This window comes from Chlorocebus sabaeus, chromosome X, assembly GCF_047675955.1.
Source record: "Chlorocebus sabaeus isolate Y175 chromosome X, mChlSab1.0.hap1, whole genome shotgun sequence".
Classification (NCBI taxonomy): domain Eukaryota; kingdom Metazoa; phylum Chordata; class Mammalia; order Primates; family Cercopithecidae; genus Chlorocebus; species Chlorocebus sabaeus.
The window spans coordinates 136,240,832-136,259,418 of NC_132933.1; the positions used below are offsets into that span (position 1 = coordinate 136,240,832).

The 18,587-nt window shown below is 43.1% G+C and overlaps 1 protein-coding gene across 6 annotated transcripts in view; it reads left to right on the top strand.

Moving 5' to 3' along the window:
* Positions 1 to 18,587, top strand: part of CTPS2 (CTP synthase 2) — a 121,155-nt gene that overhangs the window by 23,783 nt on the left and 78,785 nt on the right. For all 6 annotated transcript variants that reach the window (XM_073013860.1, XM_007991131.3, XM_007991130.3 and 3 more), the window contains 4 exons: positions 374 to 525; positions 5,808 to 5,940; positions 10,556 to 10,644; positions 18,030 to 18,124. In XM_073013860.1, the coding sequence (XP_072869961.1) occupies positions 374 to 525; positions 5,808 to 5,940; positions 10,556 to 10,644; positions 18,030 to 18,124 (469 nt within the window). The remainder of the gene's footprint in view (positions 1 to 373; positions 526 to 5,807; positions 5,941 to 10,555; positions 10,645 to 18,029; positions 18,125 to 18,587) is intronic.

Here is an 18,587-nt window from a genome sequence, read left to right on the forward strand (position 1 = left end):
GGATTATAGGCGCATGTCACCGTTTTTGTGTTTTTAATACAGGTGGGGTTTCACCATGTTGGTCAGGCTGGTCTCGAACTCCTGACTTCAGAGTTGGAGAAGTCAGAGTTGGAGATCTGCCCGCCTTGGCCTCCCATAGTGCTGGGATTAGTTTTCTAATTAAATGAAGCTAACCATGTGCAAATTCTGATGCTAGTTTTGGTTGCTGGGTTTTTGTGTGTATGTGTGTGTGTGTGTGCGCATGCGTGTGTGTGTGTGTGTGTGTGATATCAGTGTAAATAAACTGTCAGTCTCTCCTGAATTTTGTCTCATTCTTGTGGTGGCATATTTGAGTAGATCCATCTAAGTAAGGTGATTTCTCATCATCACTTAGGTCATATGTATCCATGATGTTTCTTCCACATATCGAGTTCCTGTGCTTTTGGAGGAACAAGGCATTGTCAAATATTTTAAGGAGAGATTGCACCTGCCCATTGGTGATTCTGCAAGTAATTTGCTTTTTAAGTGGAGAAATATGGCTGACAGGTAAGCGAAAGGAATTACTTGTATGATCTTTAACAATTCTTGAGTTTGGGAGTAGAAATAAGACCTACTTGAAAGGGTAAGCATGTGTATTTGGCATTTTGCATGTGCACATTTTGGTCTGGATATGTCTAAAGATGGAGCATACTGTTACGGTGCTTTGCTGTATTATTTGAAGATTTCTGGAGCCTTTGATTTTGTTATACATAAATCAAAGTGAATTAAAGGAATTTGAATTCTGGAAGGAATGTTTTTAACTCTGGAAGGATTTTGATTTATTTACTAGTTCATTTTTTAGTTTCTGAGTATTTTAAATGTTTTTGTTGTTGTTGTTGTTGTTTTGTTTTTTGTTTTTTGAGAGTCTCGCTCTGTCGCCCAGGCTGGAGTGCAGTGGCACGATCTCGGCTCACTGCAACCTCCACCTCCTGGGCTCAAGTCATCCTCCCACTTCAGCCTCCTGAGTAGCTGAGACTAGAGGCACGCACCATCACACCCGGCTAATTTTCTTTTTTTTTTTTTTGTAGAGACGGGATTTTTCCGTGTTACCCACACTGGTCTTGAACTCCTGGGCTCAAGTGATCTGCCCACCTTGGCCTCCCAAACTGCTGGGATTATAGGCATGAGCCACCATGCCTGGCCTTAAACAGTTTTAAATGTTGCAGGTTTTTTGTTTTGTTTTGCTTGTTTTTAAGATTTGGCTAACTTTTCCTAAAGGAAATCATTTTGAATGGGAACTTTTGGCTATGCTATTTTTGTTTCACCCTGCGTTCATTAACTATTCAGCATAATTATTAAAATTCCTGATGGATTCTAACTTTCAGACAACCATATTAATTTAAGCAAAGTTTCTCTAATTTGAAGTTATATGAAAATTAAGCTGTGTGCAGTGGCATTTACTTGTAGTCTCAGCTACTTGGGAGGCTGACGTGAGAGGATCACTTGAGCCCAGGAGTTGGAGGCCAGCCTGAGCAACATAGCGAGACCCTGTATCTTAAAAAAAAAAAAAAAAAAAAAAAAAAGGGGAAATTAAGTCTCTGTTACTTGTTTTCTTTCTTTCTTTCTTTCTTTCTTTTTTTTTTTTTTTAAGACAGAGTGTTACTGTGTCACCCAGGCTGGAGTGCAGTGGCGCAATCTCGGCTCACTACAACCTCTGCTTCCTGGGTTCAAGCAATTCTCCTGCCTCAGCCTCCTGAGTAGCTGGGATTACAGGCGCCCGCCACCACGCCCAGCTAATTTTTTGTATTTTTATTAGAGAAGGGGTTTCACCATGTCTGCCAGGCTGGTCTTGAACTTCTGACCTCAGGCGATTCGCCTGCCTAGGCCTCCCAAAGTGCTAGGATTACAGGTGTGAGCCACTGTGCCCAGCCCTGTTTTCTTTTACTAAATGTAGTTGAGATGGGACTTCTTGGGCAGCTTAGGTCATACAGCAGAGCCGGTAGGTGCAGCTGTTACAAATGTAGGTTCTAGATTCAGATCCTGACCTCTCCTCTTACCAGCTGTGTGAGTTTGGGTGATTACTTAACCTCTCTAGGCTTGTTTTCCCATCTGTATATAATAAAGGGATACCAGTGCCTACCTAGTGGCAATTATGAGAGGAAACCTGTAAAGACTTAACATTGAGTCACGTACTATAATGAGTATCAGTTGCTGATGTTGGTAACTATAATTAAAATGATGGTCACAAAATCACTGACCCTTGGTAGGTGACTAATCAGATTGACGTTCTCTTGCCCTTTCATTTACAATTTTAAAAAATGCTTTAGACTTTCTGGGGCAAGTGGAATCGGGAAAAAAGAGCAGTTTCTGAGCTTAGATCCTCTAAAACCCTTGTTAGAGTGCTTAAAGTGCCAGTCATTTCGTAGGAATTTTCTAAGTAGCTTGGGGCTGATACACTTTAGGCACTAGAAGTTTTAATATTTTAACTCTTTTTATTGGAAATAGCTCTAAATTATACTCTATGCGTTTATGCTTTTTTTCGTTTTCTTTCTTTTTTTTTTTTTTTTTTTTTTTTGACACAGAGTGTTGCTCTGTTGCTCAGGCTGGAGTGCAGTGGCACAGTCTTGGCTCACTGCAGCCTGAACCTCCTGGGCTCAAGTGATCCTCCCGCCTCAGCGTCCGCAATAGCTGGGACCACAGGTGCGCTCCACCACGCCCAACTAATTTTTGTATTTTTAGTAGAGACGGGGTTTTGCCATCTTGCTCAAGTGATCTTCCTGCCTCAGCCTCCTAAAGTGTTGGGATTACAGGCATGAGCCATGTGCCTGGCGCTTCTGTGCTTTTTAAAGCAAAATGTTTGGTCTTTGTATTAGCCTCCTGGGGGCTGCCATAACAATGATCACAAACTGGGTAGCTTAAAAAAACACCACAGGAATTTATTCTCTCATAGTCCTGGAGGTCAGAAGTGCAAAATCAATGCATTCACAGGGTTGGTTCCTTCTGGAGACTCTGCAGGAGAATCTCTGCCACACCCCTTCTCCTGGCTTCTGGTGGCTGCCAGCAATCAGTGGTGTTCCTTGGCTTGTGGCCGCATCACTCCAATCTTGTCCTCCATCTTTTATTTCTGTTATTTTTTTTTTTGAGACGGAGTCTCACTCTGTCACCCAGGCTGGAGTGCAGTGGTGCAACCAGGGCTTAATGCAACCTCGAACTTCTGGGGCTCAAGTGATCCTTCTGCTGTGTCGCCCAGGCTGGAGTGCAGTGGCGTGATCTTGGCTCACTGCAAGCTCCACCTCCCGGATTCATGCCATTCTCCTGCCTCAGCCTCCCAAGTAACTGGAACTACAGGCGCCTGCCACCATGCCCGGCTAATTTTTTTTTTTGTATTTTTTTTAGTAGAGACGGAGTTTCACCGTGTTAGCCAGGATGGTGTTGATCTCCTGACCTTGTGATCCACCTGCCTTGGCCTCCCAAAGTGCTGGGATTACAGGCATGAGCCACCATGCCCAGCCCTCTTCATCTCTCTTGAGACCCGACTGTTGGGGGCGGCCCTGCAAAGAGGACTCCCCTCCCCCTCCCACAGCAGCTTGAAGTAGTATCAGATGCCTGCCTCACATTCGGTGATGGCTGATGGCTGAGTGGGGCACATGAGGGAGACACTTGGTTGCTCTCGGAAGTATAGGTCCAAGGGGGAATGAGAGCTCCCTGGTAGGTGTGACCCAGTGGACTCACCTGTACCACCTGCTGCCCAGTGACTCCTCCCCTGGGAAGACCAGCCGTGAGTGAGTCGAAGGCGGAACCTGTGATACTGACCCCAGTGCTGCTTCCTTCCGGAGGCACAGCTGATGTATCTTCCGTCTGTGGAGGAGGGAGAAGAGGGTGAAGCCAAATCTGCTATGCTCAAATGTGGCTGTGCCTGCCTGCCTCTGACATCTCTGCTACTTGGTGTGCTGTCATCCTGCTTTCTGTTACCTGCATCCTGTTTTTTTTTTTTTTTGGAGACGAAGTCTGGCTCTGTTGCCCAGGCTGGAGTGCAGTGGCGTGATCTCAGCTCACTGCAACCTCTGCCTCCTGGGTTCAAGTGATTCTCCTTCCTCAGTCTCCTGAGTAGCTGGAGGCATGCACCACGACAGGCATGCACTACCATGCCAGGCTAATTTTTGTATTTTTAGTAGAGACAGAGTTTCACCATGTTGGCCAGACTGGTCTGGAACTCCTGATCTCAAGTGATCCACCCGCCTTGGCCTCCCAAAGTGTTGGGATTACAGGCGTGAGCCACCACACACGGCCTGTTACCTGCATACTGTATGGAGAGGTGGTGTGAGGTACAGACAGCTGTGGAACCTCCAGAACAACATAAAATGAAGTAGCGAGTTCAAGGGTTAGCAGTCTTGTCTCAGCTATTTTAGTCACCTTTCTAGAAAGTTACCTTCCCTATCAGTTTTGACTTCTTAGCTTCTTGTGCATTTTTCCTGCACACAGCCTGTTTGTGATCAAGTTTCTCTTGTACTCTTTACAGATGTGTGTGTGTGTGTGTGTGTGTGTGTGTGTGTGTTTGTGTGGAGATAGAGTCTCGCTCTGTGGCCCAGGCTGGAGGGCAGTGGCATGATCTCAGCTCACTGCAACCTCCGCCTCCCGGGTTCAAGCGATTCTCCTGCCTCAGCCTCCTGAGTAGCTGGGATTACAGGTGAGTACCACCATGCCCAGCTAATTTTTGTATTTTTGTATTTTTAGTAGAGACAGGGTTTCTCCATATTGGCCAGGCTGGTCTCGAACTCCTGACCTCAGGTGATCCACCTGCCTCGGCCTCTCAGAGTGCTGGGATTACAGGTGTGGGCCACCGTGCCCAGCCACTCTTTGCTGATGTTGATATTGAAGAGGGATATTCATCATCATGGTAATATTTTTCTAAGGTGTTTGGGGAATGGTTTGCTTCAAAGCCCTAAAACATCTTCAGCCCCAAGATGACATTTCCACGTACCTAATACCAGACCAGATATTTTTCATGTTCTTTGAACAGATTTCCTGACAAAAGCAACACTAAAAATTGTGTCTCTAATGGTAAAATGTGATTGAGTGTCTTCTGTAGAATGGAATTTTTCTCATAAAAATGATCTAAATGGCTAGTAATATTTTAAATCGTTCTCTTAGCACCATTCTTCAGGCATGCCATGAATAACCAGACTTTTGTGGGTCAGCTGGGAATGTAACCATTTTAAATGTAGACACTTCGAATGCATTTTCTCACACAATGTCACCTTACAAAGTTAATATTGGAATGTTTTCTATTGACACGCAGAATGCATTTTCTTATACAATGTCACCTTATTAACCAATGTAAGAACAGCTCGTATTTATGAGATTGGGATAGCTTTTCAATTTTTACTTTTAATGCTTTTAACTTTTTCTCTGATATACTTGAACTTTTATCTGTACCTGCTTATGTAAGCCAACGTTGGGATTTCTTTTTTGTTTTTTGAGACAGTGTCTCACTGTGTTGCCCAGGCTGGAGTGCAGTGGTGTGATCATAGCTCACTGCAGCCTTGACCTTCTGGGCTCAAGTGATCCTCCAACCTCAGCCTCCTGAATAGCTGGGACTATAGGCATGCCCCACCACGCCTGGCTAATTTTTGTATTTTTTGTAGAGACGGGGTCTAACTATGTTGCCCAGCCTGGTCTCAAACTCTTGGGCTTAAGTGATTCTCTCGCTTCAGCTTCTTGAGTAGCTGGGATTACAGCTGCTCCTAAGGTTTTAAAAAGTGCCTTGGAATAAGAGCAGCAGCTGCCATTGTTCTGTCTGTGATGTTCTGTTACATGCATATAACCTTTGAGTTTGTTTTCTTTCCCAGGTATGAAAGGTTACAGAAAATATGCTCCATAGCCCTGGTTGGCAAATACACCAAGCTCAGAGACTGCTACGCCTCTGTGTTCAAAGCCCTGGAACACTCAGCCCTGGCCATCAACCACAAGTTGAATCTGATGGTGAGTCCTGGCCTGGTCTTTTGGCTATCTCAGTAATTCATGCCAATAGCACATGTTCCAGAGGGGCAAGTTTTGTTAAAGGGTCCCTGAGATCATCTCCAGGACCTATGATTCACCAGAAGAACTCACAGGACTCAGCATATAGTTATACTCATAGCTAAGATTTATTATAGCCAGACAATGCAAAGCAAAATCAGCCAGGGAAAAATCGTGCAGGGTGAAGTCTGGGGTAACGAGGCGCAAGCTTCTAAGCGCCCTCCCCTGGTAGAGTCCAGTGAGTTGTGATAATACATGCAAACTGCCATCTACTAAGGAAGCTCATTGAAGACTTGAAGCCCAGGGTTTTTACTGGGGGCTGGTCACATACGCACCCTTTGCTTAACACTTCCCAAAATGCCAGCCTCCCAGAAGGAAAGCATGCAGCAGAAACTATGTTGTCTGTACAGACACTTTCAGCGCAGTGAGCTTCTCCTATCAGTTCTTGGAATGATGGGAACCCTCCCAAAGTCAGAGTTTCCAGAAGCCAGTCAAGGCTCAATCTTGTAGCAATCCTTTCCAAGGGCAGCAGCTAGGTTTGCTGTGTAAACGGTTTTCTTTTTTCCTTTTTTGAGACAGAGTCTCCCTCTGCCGCCCAGGCTGGCGTGCAGTGGCACGATCTCGGCCCACTGCAACCTCTGTCTTCACCGTTCAAGCAATTCTTGTGCCTCAGCCTCCTGAGTATCTGGGACTACAGGCTCCCGCCACCATGCCCAGCTGATTTTTGTATTTTTAATAGAGACAGGGTTTCACCATGTTGGCCAGCTGGTCTCGAACTCCTGATCTCAGGTGATCTGCCCGTCTTGGCCTCTCAAAGTGCTGGGATTACTGAAATGAGCCACTGAGCTTGGCCTGTGTAAACTGTTTTCTACATGTAGGTTTAAGGCACATTTCTGAAATTAGGCTTTGCACATTCAGATGAATGAGCATGCTTGTCATGCTCCTTCAAGTACGTCATAATTGGCTAACAAGAAAATAATAAGATATTTTTTTCCTTTAGCATTGGAACGGAATCTAGATTTTAAAAATACTATATTCCCCTCTCTAACTTGGAAGAATGATAGCTAGCAAACAGTGATTGTTTTGGAAACTCAGTATTGTGGAATAACAGAGGTGTAGTTATCTTATATAGCTTGAGTATATTCTTCCATATAAAAACGGATGTAGTACATGTTTAGAGTAAAACATTTAAACAAAGCATAAGCCAGGTGAAGTAGTTCACACCTGTAATCCCAGCCCTTCCAGAGGCTGAGCCAGGTGGGTTGCTTGAGCCCAGGAGTTGAAGACCAGCCTGGGCAACAATGGGAGACCTCATCTCTATAAAATCTTGAAAGTTAGCCAGGTGTGATGGCATGCACCTGTAGTCTCAGCTAATTGGGAGGCTGAGGCAGGAAGATTGCTTGAGCCCAGGAGTTTGATACTGCAGTGAGCTATAATTGCGCCACTGCGCTCCAGCCTGGGTGACAGATTGAGACCCTGTCTCCAAAAAACAAAGCAAAACAAAATAAAGCATAAGTCTAAAATGCAGAAAGCAGATTCCTCCTCCCTGATATCCCACTTGTTACCAGTTGGATACGTATGTTTATATATCTATCTCACATTTATATTTAATTATATTCAATATGAGTATATCATTTTTTAAGCAAGCCTTATCATCTTGACTTAAATGGCAAAAACTTTGTATAATGAGTAAAAAGATCCATTTATATGTTAAAGAAATTTAATGACTTCCACTTTGGCACCAGCTTAGACTTCCAGTTTGACCTAGCTGCTGTTTCTCTCTCTTCTTTTTAGCCTCCTTTCCTAATCACTTTAAAAAATTTTTATTTTATTATTTTTTAATTAATTAATTTTTTTTAGACGGAGTTTTCCTTTTGTTGCCCAGGCTGGAGTGCAGTGGCACAATCTCGGCTCACCGCAACCTCTGCCTCCTGGGTTCAAGTGATTCTTCTGCCTCAGCCACCCAAGTAGCTGGGATTACAGGTGTGCGCCACCACGCCCGGCTAATTTTTGTATTTTTATTAGAGACAGGGTTTCTTCATGTTGGCTAGGCTGGTCTGGAACTCCCGACCTCAGGTGATCCACCTGCCTTGGCCTCCCAAATTGTTGGGATATCGTGCCTGGCCTATTTTAAAATTTTTATAGAGATGGGGTCTTGCTATGTTGCCCAGGCTGGTCTTGAACTCCTCAAACAATTCCTCCTGCCTTGGCCTCCTAAAGTGCTACGATTACAGGCATGAGCCACCATGCCCGGCCCCTAATCACTTTTTATTTTTGGCTTTCTAAGGAATAGTTTACTTCCCATTCCTCCCACTACTTCAAGTTGCCTGCCCCGTTATATAAAAAAAGAAAACAGCAATGGGAAAATTGCCATGACATATATATTTTATAAAGCCTTTAAAAATTTGTATCATAAAGTTTATTTGGATAGTCTTTTTTTTCTTTTCTTTTCTTTTTTTTTTCTTTTTTCTTTTTTGAGACAGGGTCTTGCCCTGTTTCCCAGGGAGCAGTGCAGTGGTGCGATTTTGGCTCACTGCAACCTCCGCCTCCTGGGTTCAAGCAATTCTTGTGCCTTAGCCTCCCGAGTAGGTGGGATTACAGGTGCCTGCCACCACACCTAATTTTTGCATTTTCAGTAGAGACAGGGTTTCGCCATGTTGGCCAGGCTGGTCTTGAACTCCTGGCCTTAAGTGATCCACCTGCCTTGGCCTCCCAAAGTGCAGGGATTATAGACATGAACCACTGCGCTTGGCCAGGATAGTCATTTTTACAGAAGAAATACTAAACTAATATAGATAGAGAGGGACTGTTATATATATAGGAATTGGTGCACATGATGCTTCATCTGATAGGATTCATTGACATTAGCTTCTCCTAAGTACTATTTGAATTGTTGCCTTGTCATCTTCCTTCTAAGGTTGAGCTGCATCTGTCTATCTCTCCTGGTTTGCTGCAGCTGCAGCGGCTTCCAGGCTGGTTTCCAGCTGCCAATCTTCCCTGTCTTTGCCACACTCTACCAGAGTGATCTTTGTAAAATCTTTCTCGGTTCTCTTTGTTCCTGTCATCCCTTTACTTAAGATCTTTCAGTGGTGTCTCAGTCTGTTCAGGCTGCTGTAACAAAGTACCATAGATCAGGTGGCTTACAAACAACTGCCATTTCTCTCTCACAATTCTGGAGGCTGAAAGTCCAAGATTCGGGTGCCAGCATGTAACCGGGCTCTGGTGAGGGCCCTCTTCTGGGTGCAGAGGGCCAACCTCTGGTTATATCCCCATGTGGCAGAACGGGTGAGGGAGGTCTTTGGGGCCTCTTTTATAGGGGTACTAATCCTATTCCTATGTGCTCTGCCCTCTTGACCTAATCATCCCTCAAAGACCCCACCCACCTCCTAATACCATTTCTTTGGGAGTTGGGATTTCAACATAGGAATTTTGGGAGATCAGAGACATTCAAACCATTGCAAGTGCCTTCAAGTGTCAACTCTGTGTCATGGCTTCTCAGCCTCGTCCCTTGCCTTCCTCCAACTAATTAGGTCTGTCCTCTCGCTGGGTGGGGCTTTTTTTGAGGGTCCCAGAGTGGCTACCACTTTCTGTCTTTTTCCTCTGAGGTTTCATATAAGTGGCTCCTTTGCTAGATATTTCTTTTTATTTTTTATTTTTTATTTTTTGAGACGGAGTCTCGCTCTGTTGCCCAGGCTTGAGTGCAGTGACACAATCTAAGCTCACTGCAACCTCTGCCTCTTGGGTTCATGTGATTCTCCTGCTTCAGCCTCCCAAGTATCTGAGATTACAGGCACCCACCACCACGCCTAGCTAATTTTTATGTTTTTAGTGGAGACGGGGTTTTGCCATGTTGGCTAGGCTGGTCTTGAATTCCTAACCTCAGATGATCCGCCTGCCTCAGCCTCCCAAAGTGCTGGGATTACAGGTGTGAGCCAATGCGCCTGGCCTGCTGGAGATTTCATACCCTTCTCCCCTCCTCTGTTTGTCTCCTGCATGCCTTCCCTGCTGTGTCCCATCACACACATGCTTATCTTGCTTCTGCTCTCCTCTCGGCTGGCTTCTTGAATATTACCTCCCCAGAGCTCTTCCTTGATGTCGATCCTTCCTGTCTTTCCTCCAGTGTCCGGTTCTAGTGATCTCCTAGTTGCTTTTTTTTTTTTTTGAGACAGGGTCTCACTCTGTCACTCAGGCTGGAATGCAGTGTCAGAATCGGGGATCACTGCAACCTGGACCTCCCAGGCTCAAAGGATCCTTCTGCCTCAGCTTCCCAAGTAGCTGGGGCTACAGGCACGTGCCACCCCACGCAGTTAACCCCTAGTTACTTCTGCATCATTCTCTTCTTTGTCTGTCATAGCCATTATCATAGTATAGTATGGATGCCCATTTATCTGGTTTTGTAATCTTTCTGAAAGATGATAAGAGCTACAAAACACAGACTATGTTTTCTATCCCTAGTGCCCAGTACAGTGTTTGCATAATAAGTAATTATTGAATAATGTGTCATAGTATTAGATGGCTGTAGTATTTTTGAGTGTTTATTTTTCTTAAATACTCCTTTTATCTGTTGGATGTTTTTTAGTACATAGACTCCATTGATCTGGAGAAGATCACTGAAACCGAGGACCCTGTGAAATTTCACGAAGCTTGGCAGAAGCTATGCAAAGCTGAGTGAGTACCAGGGCCCATGCACACCAGTTAGGACAGGACCATTGTACTTTTTCTGTAATGATTCAGTCTACCCTAATTGCTAACTTTCATGCATTTTGGAAGGTAGTTTGGAGTACTTGTGGTCTTTGCAGGTGGTTGTGCCACAATCGTATGCGTTGATTGGAAATGTGCCATGTTAATGCTGGTGGCATGTGCATAGAAATGGTTTTATTTGGGGAGGATGGGGATACTGTACTGGAGGGAAAGTGTGCTGATTCTCCTGAAAGATGCAGAGATAAATCTTATGTATACAAAGTTAAAGTATAAGAATGACAGCTTTTTTTTCTCTCTCTCTTTTTAAAAAGTGAAAGCAAATTTATTAGGAAAGTAAAGGAATGAAAGAATGGCTACTCCACAAGCAGAGCAGCCCTGAGGGCTACTGGTTGCCCCTTTTGTGGTTATTTCTTGATTATATGCTAAACAAGGGATGGATTATACATGCCTCCCCCTTTTAGAGCTTATAGGGTAACTTCCTGATGTTGCCATGGCATTTGTAAACTGTCATGGCACTGGTGGGAGTGTAGCAGTGACGATGACCAGAGGTCACTCTCATTGCCATCTTGGTTTTGGTGGGTTTTGGCCGGCTTCTTTACTGCAACCTGTTTTATCAACGAAGTGTTTATGACCTGTATCTTGTGCTGACCTCCTATCTCATCCTGTGGCTTAGAATGCCTAACTATCTGGGAATGCAGCCTGGTAGGTCTCAGCCTTATTCTACCCAGCCGCTATTCAAGATGGAGTTGCTCTGGTTCAACATTTCCCCTCTCCCTTTTATAAGAGAACTCTTATTACTAAGGGTTGCAGAGGGACAAAGCTCCATCTTCTGTAACTTCTTTGTGTTGAATAGGGGCAATGACATTCCTCCCTAACTTAGAGTCTCTTGTATTTGGGGTAGAGAAGAGGTCAGTCAGAAAGCCTCAGATGGTGAGGGCCATTCACAACTCTGAGTTCCAACAAAAGGTGATATCTGGAAGATTAATAAATGTTTAATTTAAGAAAACATTGAGTAAGCTTATTCTGCATTCCTACACGAAGAGTACAATAGCAATATATTCCACAACAGTAAAGCAAAAAATTACCCCAAGTAAACTAAAGTAGAAGGCTTTCCGTGAACTGAGCAACTATTGGAACCAAACTGATATGCGGTTGCTAGCTGATTTCAGTACATGCCCAGAATTAGAATACTGATCCCAATTAGAATTAGAATTAGAATTAGAACACTGATCCCAATTTTTACATTACCCATCCCTCTTTTTTTTTTTCCCCCCGAGATGGAGTCTTGCTCTGTCTCCCATGCTAGAGTGCAGTGGCATGATCTCGGCTCACTGCAACCTCCGCCTCCCACGTTCAAGCAATTCTTCTGCCTCAGCCTCCCGAGTAGCTGGGATTACAGGCATACACTACCATTCCTGGCTAATTTTTGTATTCTTAGTAAAGATGGGTTTCACCATGTTGGCCAGGCTGGTCTTGAACTCTTGACCTTGTTATCCACCCTCCTTGGCCTCCCAAAGTGCTGGGATTACAGGCGTGAGCCACCACGCCCAGCCCTGCTCTTGTTTTTTTCTGAGCTGCAGTCACAGATCACTGATTGTTTCACAGGAATAAGCAGGGTCAGTCTAAATTGCAGAAAAAAACTTCAAAAACAACCAATGCATCTAGAATCTGTAATAATAACAGATAGACCATAGTTCTTGGAACATAATTTTTTCTCTCTCCAGTTTCCCATTTTTACTAAAGACAAATCATGGTAAGAACAGTTTGCTTTATTATACTTGGCCTGATTATTTCTATAAAGTGCAGCAAGAATAATTATTTTTCACATGAACTTTTAAAATTGGCTTTGATGGAACCTTATTCCATAAGGAATCTCAGATAAGACCTTTTTTAAAGCTAAGCCTAGCCATGGGTTTGTACCCTCAAATACCTATGAATTGGGTAAATTCCTCTCCTTTTGAGGTCCCAAGATAACTTGAGGCTCCTGGACCTGTCAGAAAGTGACATTCTTTAGTTACCACAGGTCAGAAACCCTGTATAGGGACTGTGTAGACAAGGTATGAGGCCAGTTTTCCCAAGGGGCTTGTATTGGCTTTATAATTCAAGTTTGATTCTTTACAGGAAAGCACACCATTCCAGTCAAAGCCTTGGTAATATAACCAGTTTCTCCCTCCAATTGTGTCCTGTTGCAAAATAAAAAAGATTCTTATTGCACTTATGCAAATAACTATATTGCCATAAGTTAAGAATAATCACAAATAGTTTCCAAATTCTGGACAAATCAAGTAGAAAGAAACAAATATGCTCCAAATTTTGTTCACAGGAGTATACTTTACTCAATTGTTATAAGCTGCATATAGCTGAAAAGAACAGTTTTCTTGACTCTGAAAAATAAAACAAAAAGGATCAGCAACATTTTAAGCAAAGTAAAAAATATTAATTTTTTATTAGTTCATTCCATGGAGCTAACTCCTGTTCTACTTGATAGTAATGAATATTTCAGCTCTCCATGAGAGTCCTGAAAAATTTTCCTCTATTCTGCTGTCACAATCTCCAAAGTGATCAGAAACCTACATTTAAGAACACCTGTTAGAGTTCTATAGTTGATTATTAACTACCTTCTGAAGAGTACCAAAACAATACAATTGTCTGTGGGTGACAAAATGTTTTAGGGAAGCCACTCTTAAAGCCACAATTGACTAGGAATTTGTTACATCTGTGGCTTACAACAATTTTACATAACAATGATAATTATTAATAACATACACTAAGTCATATTAGAATTATAGAAGTTTCTCATAATTTTGGAACACATACCAATAACATGTTTATACAAATACAGCCCAAAGAAAGCCAAACACTATTTCATATTTGACAGTGCTTTTTGTATAATTTTTATACCAAATATACCAAACTTCACCATTGCATTAGTGCATTAAATTGATGTCAAACCCAATTTTTAATAAAACCTTATAGATAAATCTATCCAATTTTAATTAGTTTGACCATAAGGTAAGATTTTTACAAACCTTCTATAATCCTTCACAAGTTTTTTTTTTTTTTTTTTTTTTTTTGAGACACAGTCTCTTGCTCTGTCACCCAGGCTAGAGTGCAGTGGTGTGATCTTGGTTCACTGCAACCTCCGCCTCCTGGGTCCAAGCAATTCTGCCTCAGCCTCCCGAGTAGCTGGGATTACAGGCACCTGCCATCATGCCTGACTAATTTTTTTCGTATTTTTGTAGAGATGGGGTTTCACCATGTTGGCCAGGCTGGTCTTGAACTCCTGACCTCAAGTGATTCGCCCACCTCAGCCTCCCAAAGTGCTGGGATTACAGACATGAACCACCACGCCCGGCTCCTTTATAAGTTTTTGTTAAAGAGCAGATCAGCGCTCTAAGAGAAACCTGTTGTGCTTTCATTTCAATGTTCAATTTATGGAAAACCTGAATATACGTTTAACTTCAGCCAATGTCCACACGCATAATTTCTTTTATAAGATTACTCTTTCACAAACCTTCTACAACTTGCTCAAACTTTCAGCTTTATCTTATCTAACTTAAAAGAATCCGTTAGCTGGATGCGGTGGCTCACGTCTGTAATCCCAGCACTTTGGGAGGCTGAGGTGGGTGGATCACCTGAGGTCAGGAGTTCGAGACCAGCCTGACTAACATGGTGAAACCTTGTCTCTACTAAAAATACAAAATTAGCCAGGTGTGGTGGTGCATGCCTGTAATCCCAGCTACTTGGGAGGCTGAGGCAGGAGAATCGTTTGAACCCAGGAGGTGGAGGTTGCAGTGAGCCGAGATTGCACCATTGCACTCCAGCCTGGGCAACAAGAGTGAAACTTCATCTGAAAACAAAAACACGAAGCAAAAAACAATCCTTTAACCTTTTATCTAGGCAAAAAAAAAAAAAAAAAAAAAATCCACATTTCCATGCCTTCTTATAATCTTTTACTAAAAACACATTTCATTTTCCTTATATAACTTGCATGTAAAACTGTTTCTTCAGTAGTCTCAATTACAGGTTACCCTGTTAACTCTCAGCAACTTTTACTTTTAGTGAAAAATCTGGTTAGTAAGCAATTTTAATTATGTACTAGGTATGGAGCCTAGGACACTAGATAAGGTCTGACCTTTTCTAGCATAGCTAGGGGGCATGACTTTCAACATGTCCCCAGGCCTTATCTAGAATCTAATGCTCCAAAGTAGGTAAATTGAACAATTTTCTTTTTTTTTTTTTTTTTTTTTGAGACGGAGTCTCGCTGTGTCACCCAGGCTGGAGTGCAGTGGAGCGATCTTGCTCACTGCAAGCTCCGCCTCCCGGGTTTATGCCATTCTCCTGCCTCAGCCTCCGAGTAGCTGGGACTACAGGCGCCCGCCACCTCGCCCGGCTAGTTTTTCGTATTTTTAGTAGAGACGGGGTTTCACCATGTTAGCCAGGATGGTCTCGATCTCCTGACCTCGTGATCCGCCCGTCTCGGCCTCCCAAAGTGCTGGGATTACAGGCTTGAGCCACCGCGCCCGGCAATTGAACAATTTTCAAAAGTCAAAGCAGTTTATGACCTTAAAGCATTGAGAAAACCTAATCTGACCTGCCTAATTTAGAACAAATGTCTTTATTTTCCCAATAATCTTTAAAACTGTTTTTATTACCCAAAGATTACTAAAGTTATGTGAACTAAAAGTCATTACAATTTTTACTTTTCTTACAAAATACTTGATTTAAGCCTTACTATTTTTAAACCAATTAAAGCTTTTTTTTTTTTTTTTTACATCACACATACAATACATATAAATGCACAGACAGAAAGAAGATCCAGTAGTTGTAAGCACCCAAATATCAATCAGAGAGGCTTATCCCCTAAACTAGGAATTGAACCCTGAACCCAGGTTGCCATTGTGATGGTGGAGACCAAGAGAAAGTACTGCCACATGGTTACAAGGTCAAGCTCCCAAGGACATGAAACAAGATGAGAGGGAACCCTTATCCAGTTTTTCTTCAGGGACCTACAGCAAAGTTTGTGATTGACCAGTTTGCTGGGATGGCTTGAACAGCAGGCTCACAGGGGTCCTAGGCCCACATCCTATCCTAAGATACCCCTCGTTATAACAGAACAATACGGAAAGACACACAAAGCACACCAGATTCACTGTAGCTTAAGAGTAGCCTCACAAATCCTTTTTACCATTAATCAAAACTTTACAGAGGAGATAAACAGTGATTTTTACCATTCATTCAACCAATTTGCACAGAGAGAAGCCAGAAGTCTGACTAGTAAAAAATTCTTAGCCTTTTGTCAGTATGCTAGGCTTCTGGGTTCCCTTTCCTTGAGCAGCCCTAGTGACCCGGCTGGCTGCACCACAGCCCTGGGGGCCAAGCTGCAACACAAAGGAAAATTATCTTTTCCTGTTCTGGCCAAAGCAAAATATGTGTGACAAAACGACATTAGCCAATCTCCCTAGCACCCAGTATCTTACTGGCAAGGCTCAAACTTGTCCCCGGTTGGGCCCCATCATCATTAATCCAACCTCTGACCAGGAATTTCAACTTGTCTCTGGGCAAGATGGTCGCCTTGAGCAATAGAAAAGATAAGAAAAGGAAAGGAGAGAGGGAGAAAAGCATTGCCCGCGGCATTTTGGGGAAGGCAAAGCGCTCAGGGAGTCCAGAAAGACACACCCATTGCAGCGACACTGAAAAGTTCAGGTGGCTGCTTGTCAGTCCGGAAGGGATCTTTTCCAGGAGTCTCATCAGCTCTCAAGTTTCCCCTTTTGGGGAGGAAAAAGCTCCCCATGTCCCATGGTCCTGTACATGCCTAGTTCTGTCACCCATAACTATCAGCAAAGAGTGCAAGGCAGAATAATCCAAAGAGAATAGCAGTTAACATCCCATAGTGCCAAACCCATTCTTAGCAGAGAGGGACTTTACTGAGGAAAAGTCCCTTTACTGACTCTAACCTTCCTAAGTTGTACCTCGAACCCAAGGTCAGTCAAGCATCCTTGCCTTTTATTGAGAGGAGCCTTTAACCCTCTCTGTCTTAGGAGAGACTCTAACTCTGCTAAATTGGGCCTCTAACCCAATCCCATCCTTTACCTGGGTATATGCACCCCACTTACCCAAAGTCAGCCAACTGGTGCACACAGATGATTTTCCTTTGGGTACGGAGTCTCTTCAGTGTTGTTCCTTCCGTGTTTCGCTCGAAAGATGTTACTGGAGGCCGGGCATGGTGGCTCATGCCTGTAATCCCAGCACTTTGGGAGGCTGAGGTGGGCGGATTGCCTGAGCTTAGGAGTTCGAGGCCAGCATGGGTAACATGGTGAAACCCCATCTCTACTAAAATACAAAAGATTAGCTGGGCGTGGTGGTGTGCGCCTGTAATCCCAGCTACTCGGGAGGCTGAGGCAGGAGAATTGCTGGAACCCAGGAGGCGGAGGTTGGAGAGGGCTGAGATCGCGCCACTGCACTCCAGTCTGGGTGACAAGAGCAAGACTCTGTCTCAAAAAAAAAAAAGAAAAGAAAGATGTAACTGGACCCTACCACGTACTCAGTATTGTTCCTTCTGTGGTCGCTAGAAAGATGTTACCAGAAAGGGGTCCCAATCCAGACCCCAAGAGAGGGTTCTTGGCTCTCGCTAAAGAAAGAATTCAGGGTGAGTCCATAGAGTAAAGTGAAAGCAAGTTTATTAGGAAAGTAAAGAAATAAAGAATAGCTACTCCATTGACAGAGCAGCCCTTTCTCTCTTGATTATATTTTCTTTTCCACATGTCTTAGATTTTAGGTTTTATTTTGCAAGTAATTGACAGAACTCTTGGGGGCAGCATTGCATCATGAGGTTAGCATGATCCTCCTGGGTTTTCTGTTGAACTGTGTTGCTGTTGTGTTTGCCTAGGTCGCTAAAGTCTTCTAGCCAAGAAATTTTCATTTGCCACTACTTAATTAGCATTTGAAATCTTAGGCTGATTTTTCCAATTTAACTCTTTCTGATGATGTAAGAGATCTTAACATTTTTATAATAGTGCTTTAAAAGAACCTTAACCTATTTTCATTCAGTTTCTTTTCCCAGTGCCATTCTTAATTGAATTGGGTTTCCCAGTTAGTAGGCTCTGATGCCACAAAGACTTATCATACAATATATATTGAGGTCAGTTGTGAGAAATTGTCACAATTTCTTCATAACATTGGGAAGATTTCAGAAAAAAAGTTCAGGGTGTGAAGTCGTATGATTGATTCTGAAAATAGAGCTTGAGCATAGTCACTAGTGATTGGAGCAAGCGTTGCATGAATGGCTGAAAACACTAGTTAAAAAAAAATAATGGATAGTCAAGTTTACCCTCATTTTGTGTTGATTTCAGTGGTATTCTTGTGCCTGGAGGCTTCGGAATCAGAGGAACATTGGGAAAACTCCAGGCGATTTCTTGGGCAAGGACAAAGAAGATTCCTTTTCTGGGTAAAACTCATGTTTATTGACCCTGACTATGAGTTTATTAGATTTTTGACACCTAGGTGGGGTAACACTAAAGGTTTGTTATCATAAAGGTGTGAACTCGGATTTGAAAGTTCAGGTGCCAAATAGTCTGCTATAGGGTCAACAAACTATATTCTAAATTTGGCCCACAGCCTGTTTTTATAAATAAAGCTTTATTGGAACACAGCCACACCAATTTATTTATATATTGTCTATGGCTGCTTTTGTGGTCCAACGTCAGAGCTTCAGACCCTACAGCCTAGAAGATTTACTATCTGAAAGCGGCTAGAATCTTTACTATCTGACCATTTACAGAAAATGTTTCTCACCCTAGGAGAACATGCTGCTATTCTGGCTGGGTAGCAGAGGCTGGGAGGAGGCTCCATCTGCAACTGTGCTTATCTTCTCCAATTCCCACCTCAATCTCCAGAGTAGCTGGGACTAC